The sequence below is a fragment of the Triturus cristatus genome, chromosome 3_2 (genome assembly GCF_964204655.1).
Source record: "Triturus cristatus chromosome 3_2, aTriCri1.1, whole genome shotgun sequence".
NCBI classification, from domain to species: domain Eukaryota; kingdom Metazoa; phylum Chordata; class Amphibia; order Caudata; family Salamandridae; genus Triturus; species Triturus cristatus.
Genome location: NC_140584.1, coordinates 585,803,778 through 585,822,080, shown reverse-complemented (window position 1 = coordinate 585,822,080; position 18,303 = coordinate 585,803,778). Strand labels below are relative to the sequence as shown.

Here is an 18,303-nt window from a genome sequence, read left to right as displayed (position 1 = left end):
CTGTGGTTTTTCCAACATGCTCCTAGAGGAGATGCAGTCGGACATGCCCTGGGCTGATTAGGGTTTCTTGCGGCCTTCTATCCACACCAGTTTGGGTTTAGATGCATGTTTGGGTTGTCTCTGCTGGGCATATCACAAAGGGGCTGCGGGTCTTCTAACATTCTACCTAACTCAAGTTATCTTTGGAAGTGTAGCCCATTAACTTTGTATTGTCACAGAGTCCCATATAGCATAAGCTGGTGATGCCCTTTCCTCTGTGTTTGTGGGTGATTGTTTTCTGGTGGAGGGGCAGTGTAAACTGTAAGAGTCCCTTTTGTAGTTCTCTGGCTGATCCTTTATCTACAGTGTTTGTGAAGTTGCCGAATATTTTTATTACATATGGGCTTGGCTATATTGCCTAATTTCTTTAGGGTAATGGGCTTGGCTATATTGTCTAACTTTAGGGTACTCAAATCTTTCCTGGGATTCAGAACTAGATTCTCTATTGTTGATCCCCTAGATCCATGTTCCTTTTGTGATTCTTAGAGTCATAGACAGTGGAATTTAAAACAAATTCTTATCTATTGTTAAGGAAAGTTTCTATTCTATTAAGGACAAGGAGGTGGGGATTGTGCCTTCTAACTTCACTTTATATTACTCCAGCATTAGCAAATATAGCACAATATTTCCCACGAACCACTGGGAAAAAAATGAAGTCTTTTATAACCAATCACAGTCCATTTCGATGTATGTAATATATGGTCGTTAGGCCCTCTGTCTTTGTGCAGCATCAGCCTCTTCGCATGTAATGCTTCATCTTGCTCTTGTTTTTGTTCTGCACCTTTGATGCAACAGGAATTCTCATTAAGACATTACTCCTGCACCCTATCTACCTTAACAAGGTTCCACGCAATACGTTAGCAACTGTATTTCATAATGGACTGTATGCATAACAATATCTTAAAACAATTACGTACTTATGGTTGCAACAGGTAGGGTCTCCAATCAGAATATTTATTGTGCCATAATTCTGCTGTGTTGCAACATCCTCATCTCCATGTCCTTAATAGAACTGACACTACCCTTCTCATTAGATAATAAATGTTTTATTATATGTCAGGACTGGAGGCAAGGATCATGCAGTTTAAAGATAGTTTACCAGCGAAGCCACATACCCCACCGGATTAAAATAGCAATGCTTGAAGGTTGAATCGGATGACCAGTCTGCATAATCTCCTGGAAGCGAGCACCTAAAGTGAAAGCCTTGGAAGTCATACCTCCCCTGACTGAATGTGCTACAAACTTTGACACATTAATACTTGCTCCCTGCATGACCCATATCTCCCATCACGGGACAGAAGTGATGATTGAGTCATGAAAGGTTTTGTTCGGGCGAGCAGTAGTTTCAGGACCAGAGAAGGGATAATGTTCTCCATCATAGTCTCTTAGTTCTTCATGCATTTAGCTACATTCAGTTTTGGGAATTCTTCAACCTCTGGGGAAGAGATCACCCTAAAATAGCATGTAGTGCTTCTAGAAACAGCGAACGTAATCCCACGCAGAGTAAACCTCATGTTAGAAATATCAAGAGCTCGGACATCTGAGATACTCCTACAGAAAACTATACAGCGGAGTATTACCATCAGGGCTGGATTGGGAAGCAAAAACAGCCCTGGCAAAAATGCTCAAACTAGCTCCGCACGCTTTGTCTCCTCGCACAATCTCTTGTTCCATCCATTATTCTCTCTCCACTCTCTCCTCCATCTCTGATCGCTTTCTCTCTACCTTCCCCCTTCCTCCCTCTCTTTCTCGATCTCCTGAAGCCTCCCTGTCCTTGCTGAAATTAGGGAGCTGGGGAAAGTGACAGAGGCACCTGAAGCAGCTGTTAAACAAATGGACTTCAGTCTTTCCCCGGTGAAATAAAAGTCCTGTTTTGCCCCGATTGCCATCTTTCTAGACAAAACTTTCGTGGTCAAATGTTTTTTATGTTGCCATGAGGGCAACAAGGTCAGTACTTTGTTTACATTCCACAAATTAGAGTATCAAGGTTTTGGGGAACAGAGAGGCTGACTACTGGATGTTCTCCCATGTTGACACCCTAACCGCAATAGTATGGCCTGTTGAAAGGATAGATCTAAAATTGTTTATTGATCTGTAAGTTTGGCCATCTCGTAACAATAAAAGAAAACGTAGGCAATGAACAAGATCGAACCCCACTTGATTGAGACCCCAAACCAAGCATCAACTGGTCCATCTTCTCCAAGCCAACCAATACGTTTTGGTTTTACAGCCAGCCCACTCTTTTCTGATCAGGTCCTCCGTTTTTTGGGAAAAGCCTGCGATTGTCCAGCATTCCCAGTAGTCCTCCACACAATAAACTGGAGAGTGGTCCTTCCTCCTAAACAATAAAAGTAACCTAGTGAATTAGTCAGAATGTTCGGTCAGTGGGGGGAGACTGATCAGTAAATTCTTGGAAAGTTCAATCAGAACTGGATACCAAACTTGTGAGCTCCAGGTCAACATTACAGTCACCAGGTGTACTGGCTATCTCCTCGCCGGTGCAGCCACCTGCACAATCATAGTGAACGGTGGAAAAGCATAGTTGTACGCAGTTGTCCAGTTTTGAAGAAATGCGTCCTTGCACTGACCTGGGGCTAGTCTCCAGCTGAAGTATCGCGACAGATAATGTTCCAGACAAAAAGCAAATAATCTGTTCCTGACAGGGCCCCATCTGTACATGAGTGCAATGAAAACCTGTGGGTGAAACTTCCTGAAAAGGTCTGCTTTGCCAATTTTCCAACTTATTCTGGTGGCCCAGTGAGTAATCTGCTGTCCTTTCTACATGATGTTCAAGGTATTGATGCCAGAAGTCCTTTGCCAGCTCTGAGTGCTTTTGCATGAGTACCTCCAAGGTGGAATTTGAAGCGCACTGCTGATATGTTGTCCATCTTCTGTATATGCCACATTTGGCTCTGTATGACGCCCATTATTTGACCACAAATTATCCAGTTAATATCTCCCGAAAATTGATATGTAATGCTTGTTCTCCTTTTGAAACCTTTTCCCTTGTCAATAGCCCTCCGATTCTGGTACCCTACTCTAATCTGCTGACATCTGACTCTATTAGAAGGTCTGGGGTGGATCCAAAGATCGCTGTTCAGAACTTTCATTGTGGTCCATCCATCAGTCGTGAGAGCTGCCTGTTCAGAGTGTCAGTTCACTCCTTAGATGCAATGCCTTCAGCCTCTTAAGGGCTCGATAGTGCAGTGGTCCTGGGAAAATGGCTTTAATTAATGGAAGACACCAGGTGTCCCACCAGATGAGTAGCTGTTGCTGTAGCGATATCATCAATCTTAACAGAGCGCTCTTAAGCTCTTTCCGGATATTCAACATCTTCCAGATATGGAGTTAGTCAATTGCATGGCATCCATTACAAATTCCAAGATGATGATCCTGTTCTTTGATGATGCTGTGGACAATCGGCCATGATCATAATATTGCTGTGTTGAACTGGTAGTCTAACTCCTTTTGCATGGAGGAACTCTTACTGGTCTTAATATATTTGTGAAGCACCAGGATACTAATGAGAGATCAAAGGTAGTGCTTTGAACTTGTGTCGCTGATGTTTGCGTTGGCATTGTAAGAACCTGCTTTACCCAACAGGGTTAATTGGTCCCACTAGGAGAAACCAGGACTTCCCTTCTAGGCAGTGGCTCAGGAAGGCATGCTGACCATGACAACAATTTCTTCCCAAAAGGCTCTAGGGCGCTGGTCACCACCATTTTAACTGAGGTGTCTACTACCTCTATACGGCTCTTCATTGCAAGGAATGAGTTCCTTTACCTTCTCAAAATACTCTTGGTTCTTTCTCAGTTTACTGCCCTAGGAGAAATCTTCTCAATTCTGAATCTCTGAATTTGTGTGTGGATGAACCAAAAGACCAAAATGCTGTCCAGTATTTTAGGAGGGTTCCATCAGTGCAGTATTGTGAGACACCACGCCTGCTTATCTCCAGGTATATATAGGCCTGTGCTGTGTGCCCTGAAACGTTCCTCTGCAGGAGAGAGGGGCCTACCACAGACGTCTGTCAGGTGTTGTGCTCCGAAGCACAATGAAACGTGCCTTGACAAATATCAGCCCGCTGCAGCTGATCAAGAAGGTCAATGGAGGCTCTTCGCTGTGTTAAAACCAGCAACTCCACGCGGACATCTGTCGGGGAAATGGCGTAGTACCCGGTATGAAATTCTGCAGGATCGCTGACTACGCAAGGAGCTCTCCTATTCCCACTGTTTTTTGGCTGACATGGGTTGACACCTGCACTGTAGACTATGTGAAGAAGAAAGTCATTAGCTTGAAACATGCCGCTAGTACCAGGACTAATTTAGAGACTCAAATCAATACAGTAAATATACATTCTGTTTTGAATACTACAGTAATAAACTACATTCCAAAAGGAAGGGATACTTATATGCTGCTGGACCAGCCAAGAAAAATGGAGAGGTGCTTAAAATCGGAGATTACATAGCTTGATATGGACTGTGATTGTATTGTATTTGCGTTTATATAGGGCTTACTAGCCCTGACAAGGCATTAAAGCGCTTAACGCTGAGCAAAACGCTGATTACTTGAAACAGGCTTAAGGCTTTTTTCACAGAGGTTCATGGGAAATGTACTGTTACTATAGTTGATAATGGCTGCTGAAGTCCTAAAAAATTGAGTAAGAAGGCATAATCTTCACCTCCAGTCCCGGCCCTTTGCAATGCCTACAAACATGGCTTTTTAATTTGTAAATGTTATTTTTCGTTGTTTCATTGAGATTTTACAACAGTTCTCATCCTCTCTGACTTAGTTTGAAGGTTCATCCTCTCACAACTTCTGTGAGTATTCTTGAGTGCCTTGTCCCCTCTTCTTTCCCCATAATGTCTCAGGATGCGGTCTTTGTACGATGCAGACTATGTTGTTTGCATAGTGTGATGGGGGTCTGTTCAGTAGTGTGACAGGTAATTCACTGGTGTGTTTGTCACAATTTTGATGTTCTGAATGGCCATTGATCAACCCTGTAGAAGGGTGGAAATATAAGGATGGCATACGAAATGTAAAACATTGTAGTTCTAGGATCACTACTACCTCAATGGGGGTAGTAAACCTGTTGGAGAGAGCCAAAGTAGGCATGTAGGAAAACATCATGAACTTAACGTAGCTATTGTATAATCGTATAGTTGGTTGACCTCCTTCTTTATCCCTCCCTCAACACCTCCACTACTGACAAAATCAGGATCGAGCGTGATGTAGCTGGGCTCTTGATCTCCCATCTTCAGAAATTGAGCCATCCAAGAAAATGACTGATACAGAGACCTCTTGGAGCTATCGTTCAACCTGTGAGTATTATGAGTAGATCTCATAACATGAAGGGGACCGCGCCACCATCAAATATCTATCTTGGCTGCCTAAACTAGACTGTTCTTCTTGGATGTTACCTTCGGAGATCATAGCTAATAGGTGCTCCTCTCTTACCGTCAGTGTTAGAGAAAAGTGAACAGTTAGTAGATATAGGAATCCGGGTTGCTTGTTGGCTCAAATTCTACCACCACCATGCAAAACCAGCTGCTGGTTAGGAAAGCACTATTTCTTCAAGACATCCTCGCCTATCCTTAGTAACGCGAAACTGAGAAGAAAGTCAGGAAATATGATTTGGGGATCAGCAGTACTGACACAGCACAAGCAATAACTCATTAAACCAATTCAGTGAATTGAAAAAGTATTATATAAAAATAAAATCATACCACGGTGACTAAACTTGGCCCAAATGACAACAAGCATTTTCAATGCAATAGGTCTCGCATTAGCAAGAGTTTAAGCTATTGGCATTGCAAATGATAATACCTTTTATTTATCTGTTGTTATAATTAACAAATAAATGAAAGCCATTGTCATTTACAATGGCAATCGCTCCTGTCCTGTAAATGCAAGACCTATTTCCTTTGAAAGAAGCGGCTGCTATTGCCCTGGGCTGCTTCGAAAGTGTAAGTGCACATGGCACTACATGTTGCAGGAAAGCATGTCATGCCTGCAGCAGGAGAAACGCATCAAAGAAACTATTTTTACCGGCTAAATAAGATATACTGTGTAACAACAGAAGTAACGAGTTTTTAAGACTTAATGGGAAAGAAAAACACAATTTGCATCCACTGGTCGAAAACATGTTTTTTGAGTGTTTTTGCTGGTCTACATGTGTTTAGGTCATGCTACATAGATTGGAGGCTTTCTTCTGGACAAAAATAACTTTCAGTGGTCGCCATTGTACACCACTGAGAGCATACCCCAGTGTTGAGTGGCCTATTTCAGGGCACACTCTGGAGAGAGAGTGCTACTGTCTGAGACCATGTCCTAACCGTTCTGACGCTGTGGACCTGTGCAAATCTGCACAGCTAGGAACAACAACTCCGCAGTAGTGATCCCCCAGTGACGTCACCATGTACTCAACAGAAGCTGCCATGTGACATGCCTCGTGTCACCGGGGGAGCAGACAGACGCATCCTTAGACCGGGAGTGTTGTTTTAAAAAGTGCCTCATTAAATATCCATTCTTTTTTAATGTTTTACTTCTCCACGTCCTACGCCTGTTCTCTAATTAGGAGTGTACTGTACACTATGTATCCATGCCACACACTCCCTTCAGTTGGCTCCACTTTCAGGCTGTGCAAGTTTTAGCTTCAGACGGCCACCTCTGTCCCAGTCTACTCAATCACTCCCGTAGTCCAACCACTGACACCACCGTTTGCTTTGCATTCAATGTTTGAGGCAGAGAGAACAGGCAGTGTAGGATTAATAATTTAGACAGTGCAGGTTTGCGGTAGAGAGAGCAGGAGGTGCAGGTTCGGGAGTGCAGGCACCGGAAGTTGGCGGGAAAGCGCGCTGCTGGTAGGTACACTTAGGTGGCTAGAACATGCAGTGGATGGTCGAAGCAGGGAGCAAACCATGTCGTAAATAGGGAGCTCCGGTCCAATGTAGGGGAAGAAGAGATGGGTTGGTCTGAAGCAGAGAGAGACAGCAGGGAAGGCCTGGTTTGAGACACCAAGAACTCGATGTCGGACTGCAGTTCGGAAGCAGAGAGAGGTGGTTATGCGGTCCTGAAGAAGAGAAATCAAGCGGTGCCATTTTGAAGGAGAGCAAGCAGGCGCAATTTCGAAGCACATGTGCAGGTTGTAGTCAGGAAGAGCAGGCAATGCAGGTTCGAAGCAGGGAGATCCGACTGCGCAGACTGGCCTGCTCTCAGCGTGACTCAACACTAAACAATCCCGTGCACAAGAGCCCTCCGTCAGCTGTAGCCCCCCCTCCCTTCTGCCCGTGTGCGCAGCCCACACGGCCCGGTCGCAGTATGCTTCAAATCTCCCCTCCAGACAGGCCGTCTGAGCGTTGCTGGTATGTTGCAAGGTGAAGAACTTCAGGAACCTGCCGCAAGCCAGCCAGCCAACCAATCACCCGGGTTCAGTGCGCGAAAATGCAGCCAAGCCCGAGGGGTTAAAGTCAATATGAGAAGTGACGTTAAAATGATGAACACTTACAATTGTGAGGGGAAGCAAGATCACTGGGGTCTTTGGAGCCGGCCTTCGTGTCATCCGTGCAGTATGTTATGAGTATTTCAGGTGAGTGCGCGCGCGCGTTAGGCGGATGCGGGGAGGGGGGTCGGCAGCGGCGGGGTGTGTGTGTGTGCGCGCGCGTGTCTGTGTGTGTGTGCGCGTCCACAGACCTCGATCGCTGCGCGTGCCCCGGTCTGTCTCCCTTGAGAGGCATCTGGGCAACAATAGTTCTCGTTGGCGGCAGCGCTTCGCGCTGCAACGCCAGCGAGACCTAAAAATTGGACCAGCCACTACGAAAATGTAGAGTTTCAAAGTAATCGTTCCATTCCATACTTCCCATTTCAGCATTGACACCAAGGGATAGTTCCTGTTTATTACTCTCAAGTAGGCACTGGAGGCAATTACCACTCCAGTAGCATAGCACGACACCCAGCTCCATCCTGCCTCTTGCTTTCAGTCAGGGGGCGTGTTGGTTGAGTGATAGTCGCTTTGTGAAGGTGGGCACAACACTCACCTTCCAAACTCCATAGTTCTTTTGAGGATATCTTGGCTTGCATGTTCGTGACAGACTAGTGTCTCTTGTGGTCATTTCGAGGCCACCTAAAGTAGTAGACTGTGCCCAGCTTTCCTAGGTGCAAATTTTGTCCTTGATGTGGACACCAAAGTCTTTGCTTTCCCTTCTGACTTCTCCACTCTGATATCAGCTCAGTGAGTGGAAGTTGGGTTTTTTACTCCCTTCCAAGGGAAAGGGAGTGGAGTGAGTAGCAGGTGTTAAGCGACAATCGGATACCCTAGGGACCTTCATACCACTGAGACGGAGTAAACTTTGTGGCGGTTCGACCCACAGTTACCACTGGAGAGTCAGCAAAGCTTAGAGAGAGTCTCTGCTCTCCTGTGAAAGCTTCTGTATTCGAGGATCTGGGAGAGTAAATGGAACAAGCATTTGCAATGCAATCGGTCTCGCCACTGGGACCTTATATGTATTTAGCTATGCAGCACATTCGCCTGGGTGCTGAAACTTCTACTGTTCTTTAACATGGAGGGAAAGTAAGCACCAAACTGGGTGACACGCCAGGTATGGGAACACATGGAGAGAAAAATTGCCTTTTAGTGGGAAATTGTATAGTCCAAAGCTCTGTTTTTAATATAAAAGCAGGGCCTTCTGTGGTCATATCACTGAAAATATAAGATTTGAAAAAAATATTATTGTCTACGGGTGCTCGTGGGGGACAATGTCTATGGACTGGAATCTAGCGAATGCTAAAGTCAGTCTGGTATTGTACTGACCTCTGCTGGTCGTTTTCTATCAAGATAGTTAAATAGAGGCAGTTGAACAGAAAAAAGTCCCTAAGTGGAAGCAGACAAGTACTAGGGCTGATCTCCAGAGCCCACAAAGTACATACACATACACGTTTATACTAAAGTATATATACTAAAGTATATACAAGAGGTCTTGAATGCTCGACCTAAGAAGGCAGAAGCAACTCACTGCCCGGTGGACTCTCTACGAGGCCCGGCATCTGGAGAAAATGCTTGGCATTCCGTTTGTTCTATGTTACTCTGTACGATTTAAAGCATTTTAAGATACCCGTCTAGTGTATGACTGCAAGAGTGAGAACTTAACAAAACGGGACTGAAGTGAGTAGGGGGTGGAACTTCAAGAAACTGGACTGAAAATCAGGTGGAGTCATTGAGGTGGTCTATCACCTAGAGTATGGACCAGGCAGGTGTTTTACCACAGTATCGCCTTCCAAGTGAGCTGTTCGGTGACATTTCATCAGATCTCGGAAGGGGGGCAGCAGCGGAGCAGCGCCATCTTCTTCGGCTCGAGCTGTAGTCTGCAGGCAGACAGTGTGGGGGGCGGGGAGGAGCGCGCCCGCCAGCCTCACACCGGCTCGCGCCTCTCCAGGGACTGCCCTCTAGCCTTCCACGGGCAGCGCGTGCCCCTGTGAGTCTCACAGCTCTTGACAACACCACACAGGCTAAACACGGGCAGGGCACGCCGCCGCCTTATCACAGCCCTCGACAGGGCTGCACATCAGTCATCCAACATAGAGGGTCCCCTGCTCTCCTGCCTAGAACACAGCACAGCACTGCAATCCAAACGGCGCTGCCCGCCAGGCAGACACGGATGCCCAGACCCCCTTAATGGGTCCAAACTGACGCCACGACACGAGCCTGCAGCCAGACACCGAGAGACCGCGTTCCCTGCCAGATCACAGCCCCTGCGAGCACACAACAGCCCAGCTGTCGCCAGCAGGGTGACTCAAACCCACCTGCAGGCCCACAGCAGAGACCTGCTGTTCCTGCAGATAAACACATGAAGTCCGAGGTCTCCTGTGAATCCGCAGCCCATGCCAGCAGAGCAGAGCTTCGAAATACAGCGAGGCCCATACCCATCTGCCAATGTTTGAAGACCACTATACGCAAGGCACTGCCCTGCAGAAAAAAAACACAGACACCCAGACCCATGTGCAAACTTGGAGCACAGCATGGACTGGCCCTGCAGCCAAACACAGCCACAACCACGGCGGGCCTCCGAGACCTTTGCAGCACAACTTTGAAAATGATGGATAAGGCCGGCTCTAGCGCGGTGAGACCGGTGCCAATGCACTGGATGCTGACTTCGTGGGGGGCGTTATCTTTGCAAGTATATTATAGTTATAAAGGCGCCTGCTGCGGCGTTCCTTGCCTCCAGCAAATTTCATACAGCAATAAAAATGTCAAGATGGCTCCAGTGATCAATGTTCTTCCTGGAGTGAGTTTGGAGTTAAGTCGACTGGAAAATGTGACTCATAACGTAGCGCAGAGGGTTAATATGCCTGGTGCAAAGGATGTGTACCATGCAGAGCTCAAAGTATATATAATGTAAATAGGTCAGTGCTTTGTCAGATTCTTTTGTTGCTTGCAGTGCATAAGTTAAGATCCTAATATGGAATAGTGAGCTAATAACCGTCATCAGAGACCAGCATGCAGACTACAAGGTATCGATTAGAGCGTTATGATGCCCCCAACCTCCAGTCTTTCATTATTCTAATGTTGCAAAAAGGGTTCATTTCTGTAAGAGAAAATCAATTCTTATTTTGAAATGTAATCCCCAACTATGGTGTTATTTTTTAAATTCTGAGTTTGTACTTCTCCAGACCAAGCACTCACAGTATACTGTATCAGCATGGATGGCTTGCAACTCCTACACCTTGTAGTCCTGTGTCTTATGTAACATTCATATTCACTGATTTACACACGTGATTGTCTCTGTGTAATGTATGTGTGATGTAAAGTAGTCTGACACCCTAAACTGGTATGAGTGGGGCTATAAACCTAATTTAAATGCATTCTGTACGAGAGAATGGTTACGGAGATGCGGGGGGGCACTGTTAAAGAGTGGTAGTGAGGGAATCCGTGATGAAGGTGGTCATGGGGGGGGCGCCAACAAACATTGTTGCACAGGGCTCCACCAGCGCTGAAGCCGTCCCTCATGGATTTCTTGTTCTGGCCCTGTTGTCAGTCCACCACCCCAGGCCCCTGGTTAAACTACACCTGTTTGCAACATCCTTAAGTTCAGCTACCCGGCACACCACCCTCCACACTTAAGTCTATGTCTCTTGAACTTTGCCTGTTTTCGCTTTGCTTACAGGACCGCCTACATTTCAGTCTTTCTCCGAAAAAAAGCCAGGCCTATCCTTGATCCCGTTTTACCACAAACCCTGAGGTGACCCTAAACTCTTTAATGTATTGTCACTCAAAAAGTAATTAGTTGCAGACCTGCATTAGTAACTTTGGCTGCTCACCTAGCCATGGAGTTTTGTATTAATTGCCTAAGATATTCCTTAGTGATGGACATTAAAGCTGCCACAGTCCTGTTGCTGTCTGAAAGAACTGTAAACATGACTCTTTAGTTCATACTTTTGAAAGTTCTTTAACATCTGTCAGTCGTTATATATCATTCTTCCATTACCGTTTTGTGTTGCCCAGTGTGGTGCCCTACTCTCGCCCAGTGCTTAATTTGAGCCAGTGATATCCGGTGCTCCACATGGGCACTTAATTGTTAACACCTGCACTTGTGACAGTCTGCCACACAGTGGCTCTGTTTGTCCGATTCAGAGATGAGCACAAACAATGTTTACTAATTCAATATATATTAAAAAAAGACTAATACCTGCTGCCCAAGTTATTCTTATAGCATTGGGGGACTGGGTTGTCACGCTTCTAGGAGTGTGATGGTTAGTAGGTGTGTTGGTACTGTCTTTGGCAGCACTGACGGGGGCCATGGGTGGTGGAAGCTGCAAAGGCCTCCTCACGAGGGCCCTGGCACTTACTTTATTTTTATTTTCTACAAATTAAGCACTTCTCTCACCTAGTGTGCCCAAGTAGGTGTCTGTTGCTCACTGTCGGACAAGAATCAAGCAACACCTTACTGATGAGGCTTTAGTAGGCAAAATCCAATCTGAGGTTGCTTGCTTTCGTATCTATATGGGGCATAATCTGGTAGTTTGAGCTGAGCTGTTCATATAGAAGCAGGACCAAGGCTGATTTGCATGTTGCTGTTTTTTCTGAGTTAGCATTGTCGACAAAAAAAAACAGTGGCACGGAATGCGGCCAGAGTAATTAGGAGTGGCTGAGATTAATTAATGTATTGCAATCCTCACCTTTTTGTTTTCCTGCACACGTCAGAGAAAGTTTTGCTCTTTAGAGTATTACTCGCTGTGTCTCATAGTTCAAAGCATGCTATGCTGTAATATCAGACGCACAGTTTGTGTCCTATACTAGGTGTATGTCCCTTTTTTCCTCATTTCACAGAGATGTTTATATGCCATGGCCTTTCACTGGGTATAGTACATTTTCTTGATGAGATTAGCCTTTTGAGTTATCCTGTTACAGTGCTCTCAATTTTTGTGTTTAAGTTTTTCTAAGGTGTTAGTTCAATATATTCTCATTGTGCCCTGTTCATTAAGCAGTTGATGAACAAGAAGAAGTAGAAGCAAAAGTTGTGCAGTCTTTTAAGGAACTCAGTGTATGTTCAGATGGGCAGGGTGGGATCCGTGTTTGTTTTGCAGGATACATGATGAGCGTTTAGACTTACATCAGCAATTTAAAGTGGGATAGAACATCCGTTGTATCGAGCGTGGTGTGTTGGATGGCTTATTGACTGGATCTAGTTCACTTGATTAGTCATGTACATTGTTTGTCTTTTTCATTGGTAAATTTTATTTCCTAATTTGCTCCGTTTTCGATAGGAAGAATTGATCTGTCTTGTTGCAGCCTTTTTGACAAAAAGAATCTCTCCATCTGAGCAGAATGATCAGCAGGTCAGGCTGTGAATTATAACATTTTTTGGGGGGTTCTTACATTTCGATACCCAGTCGGCAGAGTGAATTTGTCTCAAAAGTAGGCTGTCCACACTTTCGTGCTCACTTTTCTGTGTCTTTTGCCATTTTCTCCCATTTGTACATAGGAATAATGTAAAAGCTTAAAGTTTGGCATGTAGTGGGACATGTGATGTGGTTATGTCCCTTCACCTATTCTCTCTCTTCCTCACCTCCCTTCTCCCTTGGGCACTTTTTTTTTTTTGCAGATTTATATAGCGCGAACTCGACCCGAGGCTATTCGAGCGCTTTACATGAGCACCAATTACGTTACACAAGGACACATTCATGTTTTTGGTAGGCACAGGGAGATTAAGTGATTTGCCCAGAATCACAGGATGCGCAGTCGACCCCGTGGCTCGAACCTTAGTTTCCCAGCTTCAAAGTCGGTACTCTAGCCCACCTAAGAGCCCGTATTCCTGCTTGACAGTAACTTTGCATCTCTGCACTTTCCTGTATTTCCAGGCTTGACGCTCCCCGCCCCATCCCGGCATCCATCCCCTCGTGGCCATGCTCACCAGGCTCCGGGGCTGCCTCCACCGTTGGCCCACCCTCCCCCGGTGTTTGTGCCCCCAAAGACCGCTCACACAGCCCTCTCTGTCGGGGCGAGGGCGTGCGGGGTCATTGTGCGTGTCTGGACTCTGTAGGGGGGGGGGGGCGGGAGCGGGATGATGCTGCTGCACCTGCCCCTCCTCTGGTCCATCCCCTTCCCCCGTCCTCTTCTGTCCGTTCTCTAGGTCCATCCTCCTCTCCCCGCCCCTTCCCTGCTCTTCCCATCTGTGAGGTCAGCTGCGTTGTCGGAAGCCTTTCCCCGCATCTCCTCTGTGGCACTCTGTGGTCCTGGGCTTGCTGTTCGAGGCTGATCTCTCGGATGGATACTGCGGGGTAAGCACTGTCCTGCACGGTGGGGAGAGCAGCCTGAGCCCAGCTCTGTTCCGGTCAGCTGCCCCAGCCCGTCCAGCCCCAGCACCCCTCGGGCTGCAGCCGGGCTCTCCACCCCTCACACCTGGGACATGGTGGTTTTCATGGGGAGAAACCTGTCGTCGCTCCTGTCCCTCTTCAAGAAGGGTGAGTACCGCTGTGGTTCCGGGCAGTCCTGGCGTTGTGGCACAATGGTGGGGCCGAGGGGAGCCCAGGTCCAGGTGTTATTGTGAAGTGCTGTTTGCATTTCCTTATCAATGGAGTTTGACATGGGACATTCGTAGCTTCGAAACTGGGGAGGGTGGAAAGGACGGGGTTAAACACAGAATGAGTAAATAGTCAGAGATCTGGGGTGATTTCAACGTACGGGCAAAGGCACTAAGCGCTGCGAGAGTCTTCAGTGAGTGGGTGAGAGGCAGTGGGGTATACAAAGGTGGAAGTGGGAGAAGAGGGCTGGGAGAGGTAAATGTAAGAGGGCGCAGGACACGGGGACTTGGTGTTCCGGACCACAGTTCGTGTCTGTGTGAAGGTCGTGAGTGAGAGGACACCTCACGGGCCGGTACAGCGAGGACTCTGGAGTCGTAAGGCGTGGAAGTGGACCTGCAGAGCGCAGGAGATGGACAGCACCTCTTAACGCCATCTCATTAACACTTCAGTTAATGTGGTTACTTGCAGAGGGGGGGGCCGGAGCTGCAGCGAGGCGGAGCTGCCGGGCTCCTCTGGGCTTGCGTGAGGGCAGAGGCCGCGCGGTTTGTGTGTGTGTGTGAGGGGGGGGGGGGAGGGGGGTTCTGCACTGCCACCAGTCCCTCCTAGGGGCTTTTCCTCGTGATGTTGCATCCTTGCATACCTCCGCGCGCCCTGCTCGTCCTCTACGTCCCCTTCACCGCCCCTTTCTCACGCCTTCCAGTTCTCGCCCTCACCCAAAACACTCACCCCCTCTCACTTTCCCCTGTGGTTTCAGGAATCCCCGGGCACTTCTCCCTTGTATTGATTTGTGTGTGAGCTGCGATGATAGAAGGGGAAGGGGTGTCAGGAGTGGTGGAGGCGGGGTGAGGGAAGATGAGAGTGGAGAGCCGCCCAGGCAGCGAGGGAGAAGAGGAGACTGCTGCGAGCGGTGTCCGGTTCGGGCCCAGAGACATGGGGCATGGGCTCTAAACACTGGATGAATAACACCGATGTTCTGAGTTTCTAAGAGCTTGGAGTGCGGGGGTCTCATGGACTCCTGACGTGCTTTGGCTGCCACTGTGAAGAGATGAACCCCTCAAAACATCAGTGCACGGGGTCATGCTCCAGCTCTGTATGTCAGTTTCTGTAGTAGGGGATCTCTGTGTATAGTCATAATCTATGAATAATCCCCGCCCATGTGCGGGGACCCCGGAGCAATCAAAAATATCTCTTAAGCTGTCCCGCATTTGCAAACCTGCAAAGACACTTAAGAGACAGACAAAATAATACAGCCTAATCACAACAAGGCTGCACTGGCCAGCACTTCCTCTGAAGTGAACACAAAAGCCAAAATAAAGTTTAAATGTCATTTTTATTCACATTTGACATGTTCCTTTATTATCTCACACTCCCTTCACCAAAATCCCTTTAAACAATAGAGAGGAAGGGGTGGACAGACAAGCCCTATAGGCTGTTCTTATGTGTCTGCTAAAGGGATACCGTGCCTTTAAGAAACTCTCCAGAGACCCCCGGTATCCCAGGATGCACAGCCAACCCAAGTTACTTTCAGTTCTTTTTTCCGGCTCCTGCTGGCAGGACCCTGGAGCATTAGCTCTTCATTTTTTGAGCTTTTATTCATTTTGAGTGATTTTTTTTCTGGATTTGAAGTTTCATTCGACGTCTTTGGCCTTTCTCTACATTCTGCTGTGGTTTTTTGGCAGAATTTCTGCAGTTTGCTTGCCTCTATAGCATCGGATTTGAACACCTGTTTAGCAAGTGCTTTGACTGCGGTAGGTCATAAAGGCCAAAGCTGAAGCTCACAGAGTTCATCTTCTGTGCTTGCCTGTGTCTTATGTTTGACACCTGTTTAGGCTTCTTCTTCAGCCCCTGGGTAAGGAGAGGGTAGGTCCTCTACCACGTCCCATGCTGTGGCCTCGGGGGCTTTCCCCAGCCGGTCAGCATTGAGGACGGCGACGTCGAGAGCAGGTGTGACGCCAATGCTCTCCGTCGACCCAAGAAAAGGCCCACGTCAAGGAGGCTGCTGAGCCATGACGTCGAGAGCCATGACGTCGAGAGCCATGGCGTCGAGAGCCATGGCGTCGAGAGCCATGGCGTCGAGAGCCATGGCGTCGAGAGCCATGACGTCGAGAGCCATGACGTCGAGAGCCATGACGTCGAGAGCCATGACGTCGAGAGCCATGACGTCGACGCTGATGCTTGACGTCGACGCTGATGCTTGACGTCGACGCTGATGCTTGACGTCGACGCTGAGGCTTGACGTCGACGCTGAGGCTTGACGTCGACGCTGAGGCTTGACGTCGACGCTGAGGCTTGACGTCGACGCTGAGGCTTGACGTCGACGCTGAGGCTTGACGTCGACGCTGAGGCTTGACGTCGACGCTGAGGCTTGACGTCGATACTTGACGTCGACGCTGATGCTTGACTTCGACGCTGATGCTGGGCGTCGACGCTGATGCTTGACTTCGACGCTGATGCTTGACTTCGACGCTGATGCTGGGCGTCGACGCTGAGGCTTGACGTCGACGCTGGTGCTTGACGTCGACGCTGGTGCTTGACGTCGACGCTGGTGCTTGACGTCGACGCTGGTGCTTGACGTCGACGCTGGTGCTTGACGTCGACGCTGGTGCTTGACGTCGACGCCGACGCTGGTGCTTGACGTCGACGCTGGTGCTTGACGTTGATGCTTGGCGTCGACGCTTGGCGTCGACGCTTGGCGTCGACGCTTGGCGTCGACGCTTGACGTTGTTGCTTGATGTCGATGAGATGCCTGCCGTCGGTGCGATGCTTGACGTTGGTCCGAGGCTTGACGTCGATGCATGGCTGGACGTCGATGCATGGCTGGACGTCGATGCATTGCTTGACGTCGAGACGCTGTTTGACGTCGAGGCGCTTGGCGTCGCGGCGCAGTGATGCTTGACGTCGATCGCCGTCGAGGCGCGGTGATGCTCGACGTCAAGGTGCCGAAGGAGGTTCGACACCGCTGTGGTGGTGCCGTCGCAGTGCTGATGACGTCGCAGTAATGGTGAGGTCATGGGTGACGTCGAGGGGTCATTACTGGCGCTCGATGGCTAGGTCCGGTTCTGGACCTCGCTCTGTTGTGGGCCTACCATCATAGGCGGGGACTTCGTTTTCCCGGCAGCGTCGACTCTCGACGCTGAGCTGGCGCCGAGGGACCCTTCGGAGTCTGGGGCTACTTACACGTGGTCCGCTCGGAAGCGCGGGACTTTGGTCCCCTCGCTTAGCAGTGTCTGCGTACCGGCTCACCATCTTGGTCGCCTCCTGCTCTGCCCCCACGGGTGATACCACGGGGATGCCGCAGAATTCTCTCCGGCTCATCTCCCACTCACCGGGGGGCCTGTGGCGCCTCGGCCGGCGACCCCCCCCCCCCCTCCGTGGAATCTTGATGTCCCTAGCACGAGGTCTCGTGTGGGGGCGTCGGTCCCATGGCATCCGCTGTCTTCCATAAGGTCCCGTCGTCACCGTTATGGAAGTTCTCGGGTCAGGCATGCCAGGGGGGCCTCTTACGTGAATAGGGAGAGGTGCTCTCCTGTTCTTACGAACCTCTGGCTGGGCCGTTGTGGTGATCCCTGTGTGCGTTCCTTCACCGACGTGTGGATCTCCTGCCCAGAGACAGGGATAGTCTACAGGGCATGATGGTTGCGTATATATATATATATATATATATATATATATATATATATATATATATATATATATATATATATATATATATATATATATATATATATATATATATATATATATATATATATATATATATATATATATATATATATATATATATATATATATATATATATATATATATATATATATATATATATATATATATATATATATATATATATATATATATATATATATATATATATATATATATATATATATATATATTCTTAGGCTCTGCAGCAGATGTTTCGCTTCAGGGGCATCCCGGGCTTTGCCGTGGGTTTGTTCTACGGCGACGTTCTTGTCTTCGACGGAATCTCTGCAGCCTGCGCAGCAGTGTGTTTCTACTCTCCTTCTCTGCCGCAACTCTTGTGCTCCCATGTGGATAGCGAGGCGCCATTGAGTCATTTTGGGGCTGACCGCCGTGCGACTCCTCCGGTTTCCCTCCAGCGCTCCCTCCACCTCACTCGCGCTCTGTGCGCGAGTTGTAGAAGGAGGCCACCTCCGTCTTCCAGTAACGGAAGATAGACTCGGCTCCTCTGGGACGAACTGGACAGGGATGGTGCTCACCGTTCCTTCTAG

General features: G+C 48.0%; 1 protein-coding gene across 3 annotated transcripts in view; it reads left to right on the top strand.

Moving 5' to 3' along the window:
* The window catches only part of NHSL3 (NHS like 3), a 353,065-nt gene that overhangs the window by 139,541 nt on the left and 195,221 nt on the right, over positions 1-18,303 (top strand). Inside the window, exon 1 of one of the 3 annotated variants that reach the window (XM_085648383.1) lies at positions 13,825-13,992. The exons of the other annotated variants lie outside the window; for them this stretch is intronic. Coding sequence (XP_085504509.1) covers positions 13,938-13,992 — 55 coding nt within the window. The 5' untranslated portion in view covers positions 13,825-13,937. Of the gene's footprint in view, positions 1-13,824; positions 13,993-18,303 lie in introns of those variants that run through there. 3 annotated transcript variants of the gene reach the window in all.